Source organism: Rosa rugosa, chromosome 7, assembly GCF_958449725.1.
Source record: "Rosa rugosa chromosome 7, drRosRugo1.1, whole genome shotgun sequence".
In the NCBI taxonomy this organism is placed as follows: domain Eukaryota; kingdom Viridiplantae; phylum Streptophyta; class Magnoliopsida; order Rosales; family Rosaceae; genus Rosa; species Rosa rugosa.
The window spans coordinates 7,664,279-7,678,832 of NC_084826.1; the positions used below are offsets into that span (position 1 = coordinate 7,664,279).

The 14,554-nt window shown below is 38.4% G+C and overlaps 3 protein-coding genes across 3 annotated transcripts; all 3 read right to left on the bottom strand.

Annotated features, from left to right (window-relative positions):
* Positions 1-786: 786 nt before the first annotated feature.
* On the bottom strand, positions 787-5,984 carry LOC133721089 (MACPF domain-containing protein CAD1-like). The gene is made up of 7 exons (XM_062147612.1): positions 5,243-5,984; positions 3,230-3,468; positions 2,953-3,148; positions 2,744-2,821; positions 2,369-2,552; positions 2,107-2,270; positions 787-1,754 (listed from the first exon to the last, which is right to left on the bottom strand). The coding sequence occupies exons 1-7, from the start codon at positions 5,498-5,500 to the stop codon at positions 1,125-1,127; spliced, it is 1,749 nt and encodes a 582-aa protein (XP_062003596.1). The 5' UTR covers positions 5,501-5,984; the 3' UTR covers positions 787-1,124.
* An 823-nt stretch (positions 5,985-6,807) lies between these two features.
* On the bottom strand, positions 6,808-9,105 carry LOC133720276 (pentatricopeptide repeat-containing protein At4g18840-like). Its single transcript, XM_062146505.1, has one exon. The coding sequence runs from the start codon at positions 8,635-8,637 to the stop codon at positions 7,027-7,029; it is 1,611 nt and encodes a 536-aa protein (XP_062002489.1). The 5' UTR covers positions 8,638-9,105; the 3' UTR covers positions 6,808-7,026.
* Positions 9,106-9,254: 149 nt separating this feature from the next.
* Positions 9,255-13,407, bottom strand: LOC133720277 (serine/threonine-protein kinase STY13). Its single transcript, XM_062146506.1, has 7 exons — positions 12,954-13,407; positions 12,512-12,774; positions 12,022-12,154; positions 11,662-11,857; positions 10,938-11,062; positions 9,958-10,116; positions 9,255-9,790 (listed from the first exon to the last, which is right to left on the bottom strand). Exons 2-7 carry the CDS (start codon positions 12,691-12,693, stop codon positions 9,503-9,505), a joined length of 1,083 nt encoding a protein of 360 aa, XP_062002490.1. The 5' UTR covers positions 12,694-12,774; positions 12,954-13,407; the 3' UTR covers positions 9,255-9,502.
* Positions 13,408-14,554: the final 1,147 nt, after the last annotated feature.

The window sequence follows — 14,554 nt, forward strand, 5'->3', positions numbered from 1 at the left end:
TCCTTGATATAACATCCCACTTAGGAAGTCAACCAAACATCACGAGTGTCTGGCAAGACAAGGCAACACTAAACTTCTAAAAGAAAAACCAACCTTATTACAGTTTCCTATTAGACTGTAACAGTACATTGCAAAGTAACTACATGTTCTCTGTTCTATGAATATGCTTAATGGTGGCTTTGCTTACCTTTCTGATAAACTAAGCACCACTTCTGATAGCTCTTCCTTTACATCCTTGAAGTGAGTTAATTTTCTTGGTATATGGTAATGGAGGGAATGGAGACAGTAACGGAATTTCAAGGAACATTCAACACCAACTTTTCAACTTACTTCACTATCACATTCGTCAGTATCTCCAGAGTTCCTCTTCAGAGCTCGTGTTGGCTCATCCAAAGCTCTCTCCACACGATTTCCTGAGAAGCAACACAGGCTAGCTCCGCAGTTACTTCAACATCTAGAAGTCCACTTTCACAAGGAATAGATTGGCATTGCGAATTTGACTACATCTCTGAACCATTGTGTTTGGTTAGTGTTCACTCGGGAGGACTGTTACTGTTACTAGTCGCATCCCAAACCTTGATCTAAGGAGTTGGAATCACAGGTAATTTCATCGCTTTCTATATCAGTTATTTCAGCATTATTAGTATTTATTACAATGATCTTCAACCTGTTTCCAGTTCGAGAGATAACGGCGAGCCGATACACCCGTCATTGTTCCTCTTTAGTCTTTACTAGATGTCGTTAACAAAGAATATGCTAAACTATTCTCCCAAAAAACAGAAAATGGGAGGCAACAGAAGCATATATATATAATTCACTTAATTATGATCTACAGTGTTGTTTCATCAAATTACACAAAATTACTAGAAATTACTTACAGACACATTACAAGAGGCAGCATCTACTCACTCTAATAGAGAACTTGGTAGTTTTCTTGGACTAAGAAACTCGACCAACTTTGCCATCAAGATAGCAAAAGCCCTGATATGTCCAATACCATAGCCAAATACATCCTCTTCTCAAGTCTACTACACAGACAAAGTATGCTAGATGAACCTGAAAAGACGCTGCCTCTTTACCAAACAAAAAGCCGCAACTGCACATCATCATGCAAATGTATACACTCAATAGTTTAGCAGCGAATATTTCACTCTTAAGACAATTTTTCCTTTTTCCACACCAAGCTTTCCACCAGTAACCAACCAATGACCTGGATGATCTTGTGGCCCCTTGCTCATCTCGGACATATCCAAAAATTTCATCAACTTGTTACCCGCAACATGTGAACCGGAACTTGAGTCACTGGCATTGCCATTTAAACTAGTAGACGTCCCTTTCTTTGACTTTTCATTTGGGGAATGGTCCCACAAGGATCTTCGTATAGTGCAGCCAGGCAGCCTGGAATATAATAGCTTCATGTACAAAACATTTTTTGATCCGAAATCCCACACTCCAAGCTGAGCTCCTGTGACGATGTAGACACCAGAGAGATCGCCTATAAAGGTTTCAGGGTTCTCAATAGGTGTTGTGCTCACATGAGAGAAGTTTTTCCACTTCACTGGCTCGAACCATCGGCTATCCTGCTCCTCAGGTCCTTGCCACTTTGGAGCACCAATTGCTACATGGGAATCCCAATATGGTAGAAGGATCTTTGGAAGAGATGCCAAGTGTTGAAGATGGATACAAAGACGATTCTGCTTGCTTCCTTCAAGACATAACCGCAAGCCTGTCACTGGCTTCCGTCCAACTGTTATCTGCATGCAAAAAAATTTGCTGAAAACGAATACATGAAATAAACTTGAATAACAAGTAATCTTTACGCCTACTGTTCATGCCATTGAATGATGTATTAAACACACAATGAGAAATTATGAAATGCATAGCTCATCTTCTGAGGTATTACTCATTTGGTGCTGAAGAGTCATTTAGGCATCTCAAGGACATGTATGTCTTAAGCAGTTAAAGATTAGCATTTGTGCATTACATATATGTACGTCTCATTCCGTCCATACATGATATAAATCCATCTTTTACGGGTATGAACCCTCCAAAAAGTTGGAAGAGCTCTGTAAACAAAGTAGTCATTGCCACAAAAAAGGGTCTTACCTGCTCTTGGCTGACATAGAGTTTTTGCCCCATTATGCTGAATTGCAAAGATGGGCAAACAGGTTCCTTTCTTTGGTGGGTAAGATTTCTGTCATATACAGGAGCCCATATTCGAGAAATTTGAAACTCTAAGAAGTATCTCAGTTCTTCTATTGGAGGTTTATCTGAAAGAAGCATTTCAATGCAGTTAGCACAACTACTTTGTTACTAATGATAGAGCACATAGTTTAAGCCATCTATGATTTAACTTTGGTTATCTTACATTCAAGGTAAAGGCCAATAGCTCGAGTAAGGTGCTCCCTTCCAATTACCCCTTCAAGGAGAGCTGTTATTGGAAAAAATGTCATCTCGATAACATCTGGAGAGGACCGGACAGTTCTTGCCCACCGGGTGTGGTTTTGTTCCAGATCATCTCCTCCCCTTCTTCGGAAAATGACAGTCACATCCTGCATCAATAATAAATTAATAATCAAGGTAAACTAATTCTGAGTTTAAGGTGTTATAGTCATTCCGGCAAAGTAACAGTCACATACAGAAGTAAAGCAACTCAGGATCAAAAATAAAATAAATGTACATAGCATAATTGATCAAGTGCAATAAAGATAATACATATATATGCTCAGTAGTTGTTACATACTTCTTTCCCAGCAAGATGTGGTGCAGTGGTGGGTTGAGGGTATATCCCCTGACTGTTGAATAAACCGGAATCAGACCCCTGAAATTTTGAAAAGCATAATCATATAATCAGAATTTAAGTTTCAAAAAAAAAAAATATGAAGAAAGAAAGAAAGAATCAAACAAGCCAAAACACAAAACAAAAAGGGAATGTAACAAAGTGGAACTAGCCTTATCCTTGAAATTCATTTTAACTGAACTTGTATTGCTTTCTGTGTCTGAGAACCTCTGATTTCCAATGTCTTGGATGTAGTTCTTGATCTCCATGGTTGACAAAGGAGAAGACTGGTGTTGTTTAACGTAAATGACATCTTTGCCACCAATAGTTACAGATGTTATGACATGAGTACCAAAATTTTCAATAAAGCTGGGAAGTAAGAGTAACCAATAGTTAGGATTTGAAACTCTTTCATCATTAATTTCCTACAAAAGTTCCAAATATTCATACCTTGCCAAGGATTTGGGATCCCAACAAGTTGGGATAGCCTGTTTCACATTTTCTTGTAACATTAGAGGGGATTTCAAAAGATGGATCTTAGCAAGTGGAACATAGAGGCCATCCATAGAAAGTGTCTTTGTTCCTGCCATATCAACATGCTTTGAACCGCTGAAGCTAAATGCAAAATTGAAACTCCCCACAGGATAGCCTCCAGATATATTAGACTTTTGATTAAAATACTCAACCATCTGCAGTCATTCACCATGAGAATTATGTAAAATAATTTCAAAATATTGATAGTATTTATGCGGTTGATGCACACATCATTCTGGATGCTATGAGAATTTGTTAAGGTGTTCTCTGTTGAAGATTGTAATAATTTGGAGAATAATTCCAATACATACATCTAAAATTGGAAGATTGTTAAAGATTTCAAATATATGTTTAAAATTATACTGATATATTGATAAATTACACAAACACACACACACACACACACGTATCAGGATAGATGATATGTATTGACAAGTTCAGAGTGGTATGTAAAGGATCAGTAATGAAGTTGCAGCCTTTCAACAGTTGGATACTTTTGAAGCATATTAACATACGCAATGAATATTGGACTTGCATGTTTTCCAACAGAAGCAAGCATTGGTCACAGACAACTCTGTGCCATTTCTCCAATATCAAATGGGAGCATTGGCACCCATTAATCTCTATATGAGCAGCCCACAGCATGGAACTTACAACAATCAACAGAAACCAGATTCTTTCTTTGGATTCTTCTCAGAAAGTCACAGACATGTCAGTTTTTGCTAAACTTAAAATCTATTCTTTGTTGTATGCCGGAAGTGATTTGTCATAGACCTGTTACTAAACTCATCAAAAGTGGGGACAAAAAGCACTTTGAGAAAAACATATTAATGTACTTCAAAGTCAAAATTTGTAAATTCTCAATCAAGTTCTAACAGTCCCTCCCTGTCTCTCACTTTAACACAAACAGTTAAAGGTAGCCTCAGCTCCTCAAAAACCAGTGCACACCAATGTTCTTACAAATGTTCTTCATCATCATGAGTGATGCCTGAGTACCATTCAAATACTAAAGCTTCTGCTGATCCTTTCACTTTTTAACTCTTGCTCAAGCTATAACTTTTCATTAAAACTTAAATACTGATCCTTGAGTTTGGCTGGTAAACTAGCTCAGACAAGTGCATAACAAGCGGAACTTGAAAGTTGATGAATAGCTTGTCTATTTCTACTCCATTAAAAATGGGTTCAATAATGGAATTATAAGATTTATTTTACCTATTGGCTATTAGGGGATCAATGTTGTAAGATATTCTTTTCAGATATGAACCAACACAGACGGAAAAAGATGGAGCCACTTGGGAGCAGAATTCCATGCCTTTAAACCAGACCAATAATCTTAACTACAAACGTACCTCAGAAGTTCCAATAATTCAGCGCAGCTCCAAACTGCTAATTTATTCCATTTCAAGATGTATATTTCCATCTAAATATCAATTTCCTTGGTTCAAACACGTATCTTGAGGTCTTAACCACTGCACTTACTCCAGCTATATTTTCATTGTAACTCGAAACTTGAGTTTGAGTTGGAAACCAGCTCAAACAAGTGCCTAACTAGCTGAGCTTAAAACTGATGACTGGCTTGTCAGTTTTCTACTCCTTCCTCAAGATTCATTCTACCTATTGGGCACCAATGTGGTAATACATTTTTTTTGGATAATTGAGCCACTTGGAGCAGAATTGCATGCCTTTAACTACTCCAATAAATATATGTAGGAAGTTCCAATCAATTTGGGCTAGCTCCTCATTGCTAATTGTTCCATTTCATGACATACTTTCTATCTGAACATCAATTACCTTAGTCCATAGCAACATACAGAAACCTAATGTATCTACAACATGCAGACATCCACCACCTCAAAACAAATACAATAACTGAGGCATAAAATTACACAAGCATAAAAAGAGAAAGAGAAGCAAAGTTACAAGCATTACCTCATTGAAGCTGCAGACTCCAGAACTCCGGCGCTCACTGGACCCCTGAGAGTGCTTAATATCCCTGGAAACATTGGGCACAACTACATCATCATAAAGGCAGAGGTCCCTGGTGTGCTCCTCATCAACCTCTAGTACCCTAGACCCTGCCACACCCTTACAATAAAGCAGCCTCGTATCAAAGTTCACGTCAAACCCTCTTCCCAGTGCCTGTACAGAGTTAACAGCAGTGTGCAAAGCTGCTACATTTTCCCCCATTTCTCATCACAGTACCTTCAAACCCCTAACTCCTTCTCTGCCCGGAACCAGACCCAGTTTGGTAATCTCAACCAAATCCAAAACCCAGTTCCCTGTTCTCCTTATAGAGCTCAATTACCAGAACCCAATTGGAAACTTTCCCGGAAACCAACAAGAAACTGAACAATCATAACGTTTCCAGTATTGGGTTTTTGAAGACTCCTCTTTTCAACCATTTTCTAAGCTCAAAGCTTGGTTCTTGACCAGTCTCCTCTCTCTCTCTCTCTCTCTCTCTCTCTGTGACTAAATCCTCCTTGGTAAGTTGACCAAGAGAGAAATCTTCAAAAAAGATTCGAACTTTGATACATGAACCACTCAATCTGTATCTTTTACTCCTCTTGATCTCAAATCCATGAAAAAGATTATCTAATCTCTCTCTCTCTCTCTGCAGCTTCTCCTCTCCACAATTTTCCTCTGTAAAAAACTTTCCCTGTACCATGTACAAGTGCATAGACTTCAAGTGTGTTTACTTTAACGTATACTTGGCCATCATGATCTTGACACGTGTTCTCTGTTTTAATTAGGTCTGTGATTAGACTTTGACCAGGTCTTATAGCGGATTGAAGCTACATGCCAGCTTTGGGTTTTTTTCTTTTCTTTTGTAGTCGACGTCCTCCTCACGAAAATTCTGTTCAATGCTCCAAAAATGTCGATTTTGATCGATCAGAATCTTGGACTGACCGACTAGAATTTTAGTTTTCCCATGAATCCATGATGAAAATAAGATAGAAGGATGCTTTTTTGGGATTTAGAAATGAGTACAGTTAGAAAAAGGGCTTTGGACCCTTGAATATGTCTGCATTCCTAGCTTGCTTATAAAGTTGAAAGTCTTAGAGCTTCATTTATCGGATAGCCAGTTGTGCTAGAATTCATACACCCTTTTAACCCTCAACTCATGTATGTACAAATTTAGAGGAACATGATTGAGATGACTCCTGTATTAAATTCTTACCCAGAAAACTACAAAAGAATCATGTACGTGCACTGTGAACTGTCCCTATATGAGTTTGGCCAAGCTGAAAATGTCGTGGATATATTACCCTTGAAGTCTTAAACCAAGGGAATCTTTGGATATGGCCAAACTATTAGGATAGTGACACCTCTGAGAGCACAGGGTATTATAAAATGTCCAACTTTGAGAAATTATGGTCCTTTTTGGACCACCATTTACCACAGAGTAAAAAGTTGTGTGCAGAAGTTCATTACTGAACTGAATTTCTAGGCTGTCAGTCAAATTCTCAAAGTAAACTAAAGTTCCGACCCCGATATGCACGCATCAATAATTGACTATTATTGCCTTCCAATAATGACATTCTATAAATGTAAGTTACAAGCTACAACATCTAGTAATGACAGTTTTCTTCTGTTTTGCTGACGAACGTACAATCAACCGTCTGAAACTTGCAAACCAAATTAAGCTTATAAATTAAAGTTTAGCTTGCTTGCGCGAGAGTAGTATAAGGCACATGACCTTGCACCGCCCATCTTTATTTCATCTCTACATGGCTGAAGCCGAGGCTTTTGGGAACACCCTTACAAACCATCTCATTCCTCAACCGCTCGACATCGTGCCATTTCTCGGCTTCGGCGTAGATGTTTGACAACAAAACATAATCTGCATCCTTAAGAGGTTCCAATTTGGCTAGCTGCTCAAAGCATTGCTCAGCCAATTCAACGTTTCCATGTACCTTACAAGCACCCAACAAGGTTCTCCACAACAAAGAGCTTGATAGGGAAGGCACAGCTCTGATCATCTGGTAGGCTTCATCTAACAATCCCCACCTGCTAAGAAGATCAACCATGCAACCATAATGCTTAGTATCAGGCACGATTTTGTACTTTTGAATCATGTAACTGAAATACCGGCGTCCTTCTTCCACCAAACCCTTGTGACTACAAGCAATGAGCACCCCAACAAAGGTGATCCGATTCGGCTTCACTTCACCAACCTGCATTTCCATATCTGCAAACAACTCCAAAGCTTCCTCGCAGTGACCATGGACAGCGAAACCCATAATCATTGCATTCCAGCAACCAACCGGTCTCATTTTCATCCCACTAAACACCTCCGAAGCTGAACTCAACTTGCCACATTTAGAATACATATCCACAAGGGCAGTCCCCAAGTACCCTTCAATCTTATGCTGCTTTCCTTTCAACGACTCATGAATCTTGCTTCCAATCTCCAACTCCCCGGTTTCAGCACAAGCACCCAAAACCGATATAAGCGTCACTTCCGTTGCTTCCACTTCAGCAACTTGCATTTCCCGGAACAGCTCCAATGCTCCACCATAATCTCTAACCTGAACATAACCAGCAATCATCGAATTCCACGAAACCGCATCCCTCTCCACCATCTCTTCAAACACCTTCTTCGCAGCCTCAACGTTGCCCAATCTAACATGCCGCCCTAATAACGTATTCCAAGACACCACATTCTTCTGAGGCATCAACCGGAACAGCCAGTCCGCCGATTCGAAATCCGTTATCTGATCATATGCAGATATCATGATGTTCCACGACGAAACGCTTCTCTCAGACATTTCATCGAACACCTGGCGCGCAAGTCCCACAGACCCAGCTTGAGCATATACAAACAGCAACGAATTCTGTACATACAAATCGGAATCAAACCCCAGCTTCAAAACCCGGCCATGAATCTCACCTCCCTTCAAATCAATCCCCAAGCCAAAACCCTTCGCATCATCTTTCTTCATACCTTTCATGACTCTCGCACAGGCCTTGAGTGCGAAATTGTAAGTGAAATGATCACACCCAACTTGGGTCACGATCATGTGATTATAGATATGAATCCCTTTGATGGGGAAATCGCTGTTGGTGTAAGCTCTGATCATGGTGCTACAGGTGAAAGGGTCGTCCATGGCGGTTTCTTGGAACAGCGATTGAGCGTGGGAGAGGCAGCCCAGTGGTGAAAGAGATGCGAAAGCTATGAGCTTTGCGAGGAGAGGTGTCTGGGTGAAGAAGAGGCCTGTTTTGGTGAGGAAAGCTTGGGCTGTTTCGACTTGTTTGATGGAGGAGAGAGGTTGAAGATGACGACGAAGGTCTGAAAGTATGTGAGGAGGAATGGTGCGCTTCATACTCACCAACTTCCATTTCCTAAAAGAAAGCTTTTGGTTATGGCAAGCTTCAGGTAGCGTGGCTCTATTTAAATTGGAATTCCCACCAAAACGACGTCACATGGAAAGTGGCAAGCTTTGTCATCAAGTGACGACGCTTGATTAGGATTAGACTAGAGCAGCAAATCATGTTATGGAATAGGAATTAATTTCATTTTCCATTTAGAGGTGTTGTTTGGTTGTAATTAGAGATTGGAAATGAAATAAAAAAATGAGATCTTAGTGGAATAGAATTACCTAGTTCCATCTAAAAAATTAATTAATAAAATGGTGTTATTGAAAATTATAATTTTATATTTCGTTCTTATGACTTATCAAACACTACAATAGGTATCATTCCAAAAAAAAAAAAAAAACACTACAATAGGAATGGAAAATTAATTTCTAAATTTAATTTTCAGCAATGTTCCAAAACACCCATATGGAAATAGCAAAACCTATTCCATTCCATATCGGTCTGGAAAAGATAATAATTTTTTTTCCTATTTCGACATTCCTACCAACCAAACGGGGGCCTAGGTGTTTATTAAACTATTTCATGACCCTAGAATAAATGAATTTGCGAAAATGCACAATGCTTATTGAAAGGGAGGTTCCATTGATATGAAGAGAAATTTCCAAAACCATGTGGTTTTCTTTACAATCAAGTCACGTACACAACGTGAACCGTGCTGAATCCATCCTTTTCACTTTCAGTGTTTTCTCATCATTTGAATTTCATCGTTGTTTGGGTAGTTAAAATCATAAAGTTACTAAACATTGTTTCTACCATCGATCTCGAGGTGTTCCTTCAGTTGAAACAACGGGATGGTTTCCAAAATTTTGGTCAGCTTGATTGTGTGTTCTTGTTCTTCTTAGCATTGAAGAGTTGCCTAATGAAAGAAAACTTGCCTCTTGCCCGGACAGATAGTTCACTCATGGTACCGTTACTTGCTTCTGCTTCGTTGCTGTCATTGTCCGGTAGGGGTGGGGGTGAGAGTTTGAAGAGGAAAGAGTTGAGCATGCGGATGATCTGGCTGAACGTAGGCCTTAGATTGGGGTCCTCAACCCAACATGACTGGATGATGAAGGCAAGATCAGGGGAGACATCCTCTGGAAGTCGAGGCCTCTCTTGCTGCATTCTCAGATGGAAACAATACAAGAGTAAGCAACAAACAAGGATAGCAGTCTTCTATTCTTTACAGATGAAAGAAAGATTATGCTCTAAAGCATAGCGGCAGACTGCACATAACACACTAATATTGACATCCGGAATAACAGAAATAACATAATCAGTCTCACCTTGAAAGCAGCAGCATAGGCAGCCTGCAAATTAGACATGCCTTCAAAGGGCATGCGGTTGGTCAACAATTCCCATAAGACGATCCCAAAGCTATACACATCAACTTTGTTATTGTAATGCTTCTTCTCTCCTTGCCGTAATGTGACAGTGCTATATAGCTGTAAATGCTAATAGTTGGTCAAAGGGAACTACCAATTGTGCAAACATAGTAGGAAACTAGGAACATATTAGCAATCACGATATATAACATACACATTCAGTAACAAAACCGCAAGTTAACCCAATGGGAACTAACACTTTAATGACTTTATCACATCAGTGAATAGGGGCTGTAAGATTGACACCCAATTTGTGTTTTAACTTTGTGCTAAATGATATCATTATTGTCAGTAACCAGTTCAACCTAGCCTTCATCTCTAACTCACTCCACTTCAAGCCCTAGAAAAGAAAGAAACTGCTCACTGCAAAAATTTGGATCCATATACTAGTTATATATTACCAGGAAGGCCAGAGCACTCTTCACCCCAAGAGCAGTCGAGGTTTCAGAATGCAGGCACCACCAAGTGAAATGTAGTGAGGAAAAATGAATCAAAAGAGATATCCATGTGCACACATTCATGTGCAGAATGAAAAAAATATCATTATCCCTGACCTATTATAGATGAAAGATTTAAGTGCACACTATAAAAACATTCAAAAGCCAAAAAGAGAGTAATAACTTTGTCATTCTGTACTCAATCAAATACACATGCAGCTTTTCCAAAAGAGAAAAAATTTAAAAAATAAAAATTAAGTCCACTTTCAAGAACCTCAGAGATACCCAATAGACCTGAAAGGCTTCACAAATTAAAAGTCCGTGCTAGAGAAGATTGGAGAAGCATTTGCATTCACCCACACTAGTTTGTTGAACTAAATGAAAGATCTTGATTAAGACATAAAAAAGTCGTGCAAAAAGATCAAGGTAAACATATTTACAAACCTCAGGAGCCATCCAACGGTAAGTCCCAGTTTCTGCAGTCATCATCTCAGTCACAGTTTCTTCTCTTGCAAGACCAAAATCTGCAAGCTTTACAGATTTCTGATTTGCCGTAAGCAACAGATTGTCTGCAATCAGACAGTTCATATGTATCGTTAAACTAGAAAGAAATGAATCATACTCATTGAGCCATACAAAAAAATGCTCTATAAAATGAAACCTACTAATCAGCAGCAGCAAACATAATATTAAAGTTAACCACATCAAAGGCCCCAGCTAATACGTAAAAGGCAAGCATCTAAGACTGAGTGTACGGTCTTGTTACCAATATTTATATCTACAATGTTAATCCTAAGATAACATGAAGTGATCATGCAAGTAAAATTTTCTGAATTAAGAGAAGAATCCAACAGAATCAATAATTTGACAAGGGAGAATTAAGAACCATCTGCAGCCTACCGGATAAGCATAACCAAGAAAGAAAATAAGAGATACAAATAACATTAAGCTATGGAAACTTATGGCTAAAGCAGTGCTGCAATTTCTACTAACTTCATGAACAGAGAATCAGAACTAGAGCAGAAAGTTAACGTTAGAAGTATTGGATGTCATTCAAAATAAACTATGTCAATAAATTCAATAAGTGTTAACAAACAATTTGTTACAGTACATAACCCAGAATAGAAAATACAGTAGCGAAGTACAACTCAAACTAGCCATATGGTACCAGGTTTTAGATCTCTATGTATAATGCCATTGGCATGTAAACATTCCATTGCATGAGCGATGTCAAGAGCATATTTAATGGCCACATGAAGTTCTAATGGATTGGGACGAATACTAATCAGGTACTTCCGGAGTGACATTCCAGGTAATAGCTCAGTAACTATCACCATTAGAGGATCCTTACAAGCTCCAATAAACTGAAGAGATCAAAAAAAGAGGTATTACATCCAGTGAAACTAACATAAAAGACAAAAGGTTTTCAACAGTTGAGGCAGGCAGGAATACATATATATTAAACTTGCAGCTTAAATTTTTGATACAAAATGAACATGTGTAAGGACATGCTTAAGCATCCACTGACCTTCACAAGATTTTCATGCTTCACTCGAGTCATCATATTAACTTCACGGGCAAATCGATTCTCAAGTTGAGCTCTTTCTTCAGAAGTGCTCCCACGATTGAGAACTTTGATAGCCACAATTCGACTACCGTACCTGGAAAATAATTAGACAACAAACTGCTCATGAACACTCTGTGCAAAGCAAAACAGTTCTGATGACATCAGAACTAGTTGAATAACTTCCACTAGTTGACAAACAAAAACAACTTGTAATCTAATAATGAAGACTTGAATTCACACAAGTACAGTGTCAAATAGATTCCCCCTGAAAAATGTACCAATATAAACTCACAACTCAAAAGAATGTTATATCACATATCCAACGCCCCACATTGCCAAAAGCACATCCTCAACATATATCAACAAACAAAGCAACAAATTAAACTCGAATCAGTGAACACTTTGATTTCATCACACCAAGCAAGAAGTAACACAAACAACTGAGCATTACCTTCCTTCGTAAACTTTCCCATGAGCTCCCTCACCAATTTTCGCCCCAATAAACAACAACTTGGGATCAACCAGCAGGCTCTCGTCGATTGCCAGCTGCTGCGCCGTAACTGAACCGTTCTGTGAGACCGAAGCCGCCGAATTCCTCTGCTGTCTTCCTCCACTGTTCACACTACGACTCATATTGCCACCCTCAAATTACCCCTGAATTCCTCATCTCAATATGATCCTCCACAATAATTGGCATTATTAAACACACGCTACCTATCCAGTTTCAGTAAACATTTGGCTCAACTTCCATATCATCCTCAATCCACCATAAGACCAAAACCCAACTCTTGTAAAAATCAAAACTCTCTTTTCCACACTAAACATTCAGAGCAAACTCCACTATTACTAAAAAAAAAAAAAAAAACCAGCACAAAAGAACACAGCTTTCTCACCGCTAAACTAGCTCAAATAAAACTCTATTAAACCACCACACACTTTGCTTGAGGTTGAAGAAGCCTCGGCTTCCGTGCACTTCATACACACAAAACAAAAAGGCAAAGAGATAAACACAAACCCACAAAAGGCCTAAAAGGAAAACAGACAACCTTACAATCGACGCGACATTTACCGGAGAAGAAAAATTGACCCAAAAAAGAATTAAAAGCTAAAGAATCCCGCAATCTCTAGCTTCCCATCAAGCTCCCTCCCGTCCTTCTTTTGCTTCCTTTTTAACTGCTGGAAGGAAGCCTAACCCTAGAAAGCAGTAAGAGTCTTTTCTTGAGTCTCAGAGTTTCTCTCTCTAGAAATCTCTCGCACCTTTTTCTCTCTCTACCCACTCCAGAGAAAACAGAGGCCCCGCGCTTCCGATGATGATAGATATTCCGAGTACATGTTCCGACGACGAGGGTTGTATTAAAGTCAGAGAGTGCGAATTTTTATTTTTATTTTCAATTTTCAAAAGGGAAAGCGAAGTGGCCAATGGGAGAGCACCACGTGGAGAGCACATATTGGACTTTTTGATAGTAGCATCAGCGACTTTAACGTTCTTGGTTGAGAATGAATTGGCTCCGCCTCGCCTCGGCTTGAAGGGTTGGCTTGGCTTTTCTTCTTATTTTTCTGCCTCGTGTTTATTGCCTATTGTTTTTTGCCTTTTTTTTTTAATAAAAAGTTAGGTCAGTCTTTTTCTATTATTTTCAGTTCGTAATCTTTTTTTTTTTTTTTTGGATTGCTATTCATTAATAAAAAAATGAGAGAAAGAGACAATCTTGAAGTTTCATTTGAGATTAGTGGGAATACTTGTGTATCAACATCTGATGTTGATGTTGATATTTCTCCAAATTGTCATCTACTCTATTATATGTTCATTTTTCAAAGAAATGTGCATCTTCTCATCTAGATAGGAGCCATGCTAGAAATTGTGATGTTTCTCTTTGACATTTGACTTTATTTTTACTAGTATATATTGTTCTCTTAATTGTTAGATAGAACCTTCCCGTTTGATTAGGTAATATATATTGACATTTGGTTCATTGATTTGCCTATTGAGGTTAATATAATACAATATGTAATGAGTTGACTTTGCAGTTTGCATTTTGATCTGAAAACTAAAACCAATTCTCATCTCCTCCCATTCTCAAAATGAATACATTTGTAATTTTTCTAGTACGTTCGATTAAAAAAAAAAAGTGAAATGCATGATTGTACAGCGTTTCTAATCTCATCTTGAATGCTTCTTTAACACAGTTGTGTTATTTTGGACTTTTTTTTTTTTTTGAGATAATATGTTATTTTGGACTTGAACTAGAGATATTGTTAGTGAAAAATTATTGCAATTTCTAACCATTGGGTAATGATCAATAGATTTTCTCCAAAAGTAATTAATCCTTTTTAAATGCAACATTCAGACTCTGAGTAGATATTCAATAAGTTTGGCACCGAAGTATGAGTCATAGTAACACTTTGTTTTTTTATTAATTATTAGGGTAGTACCAAAATGTTTGGTATTATACCTTGCTAATTCTGAAATTGGAAAAATTAAGATGAATGAGGATGA

Coding starts and splice junctions, on each gene's coding strand:
- LOC133721089 (XM_062147612.1), bottom strand. CDS start 5,500: ATGGGGGAAAATGTAGCAGCTTTGCACACTGCTGTTAACTCTGTACAG. Junction 2,553..2,743: donor CACATCTTGCTGGGAAAGAA/GTATGTAACAAC, acceptor TTATTGATGCAG/GATGTGACTGTCATTTTCCG. Junction 2,271..2,368: donor TATTGGCCTTTACCTTGAAT/GTAAGATAACCA, acceptor TGCTTCTTTCAG/ATAAACCTCCAATAGAAGAA.
- LOC133720277 (XM_062146506.1), bottom strand. CDS start 12,693: ATGAGTCGTAGTGTGAACAGTGGAGGAAGACAGCAGAGGAATTCGGCG. Junction 11,858..12,021: donor AGCATGAAAATCTTGTGAAG/GTCAGTGGATGC, acceptor TGATCTCTTCAG/TTTATTGGAGCTTGTAAGGA. Junction 10,117..10,937: donor ACCGTTGGATGGCTCCTGAG/GTTTGTAAATAT, acceptor TAGCATTTACAG/CTATATAGCACTGTCACATT.
- LOC133720276 (XM_062146505.1), bottom strand. CDS start 8,637: ATGAAGCGCACCATTCCTCCTCACATACTTTCAGACCTTCGTCGTCAT.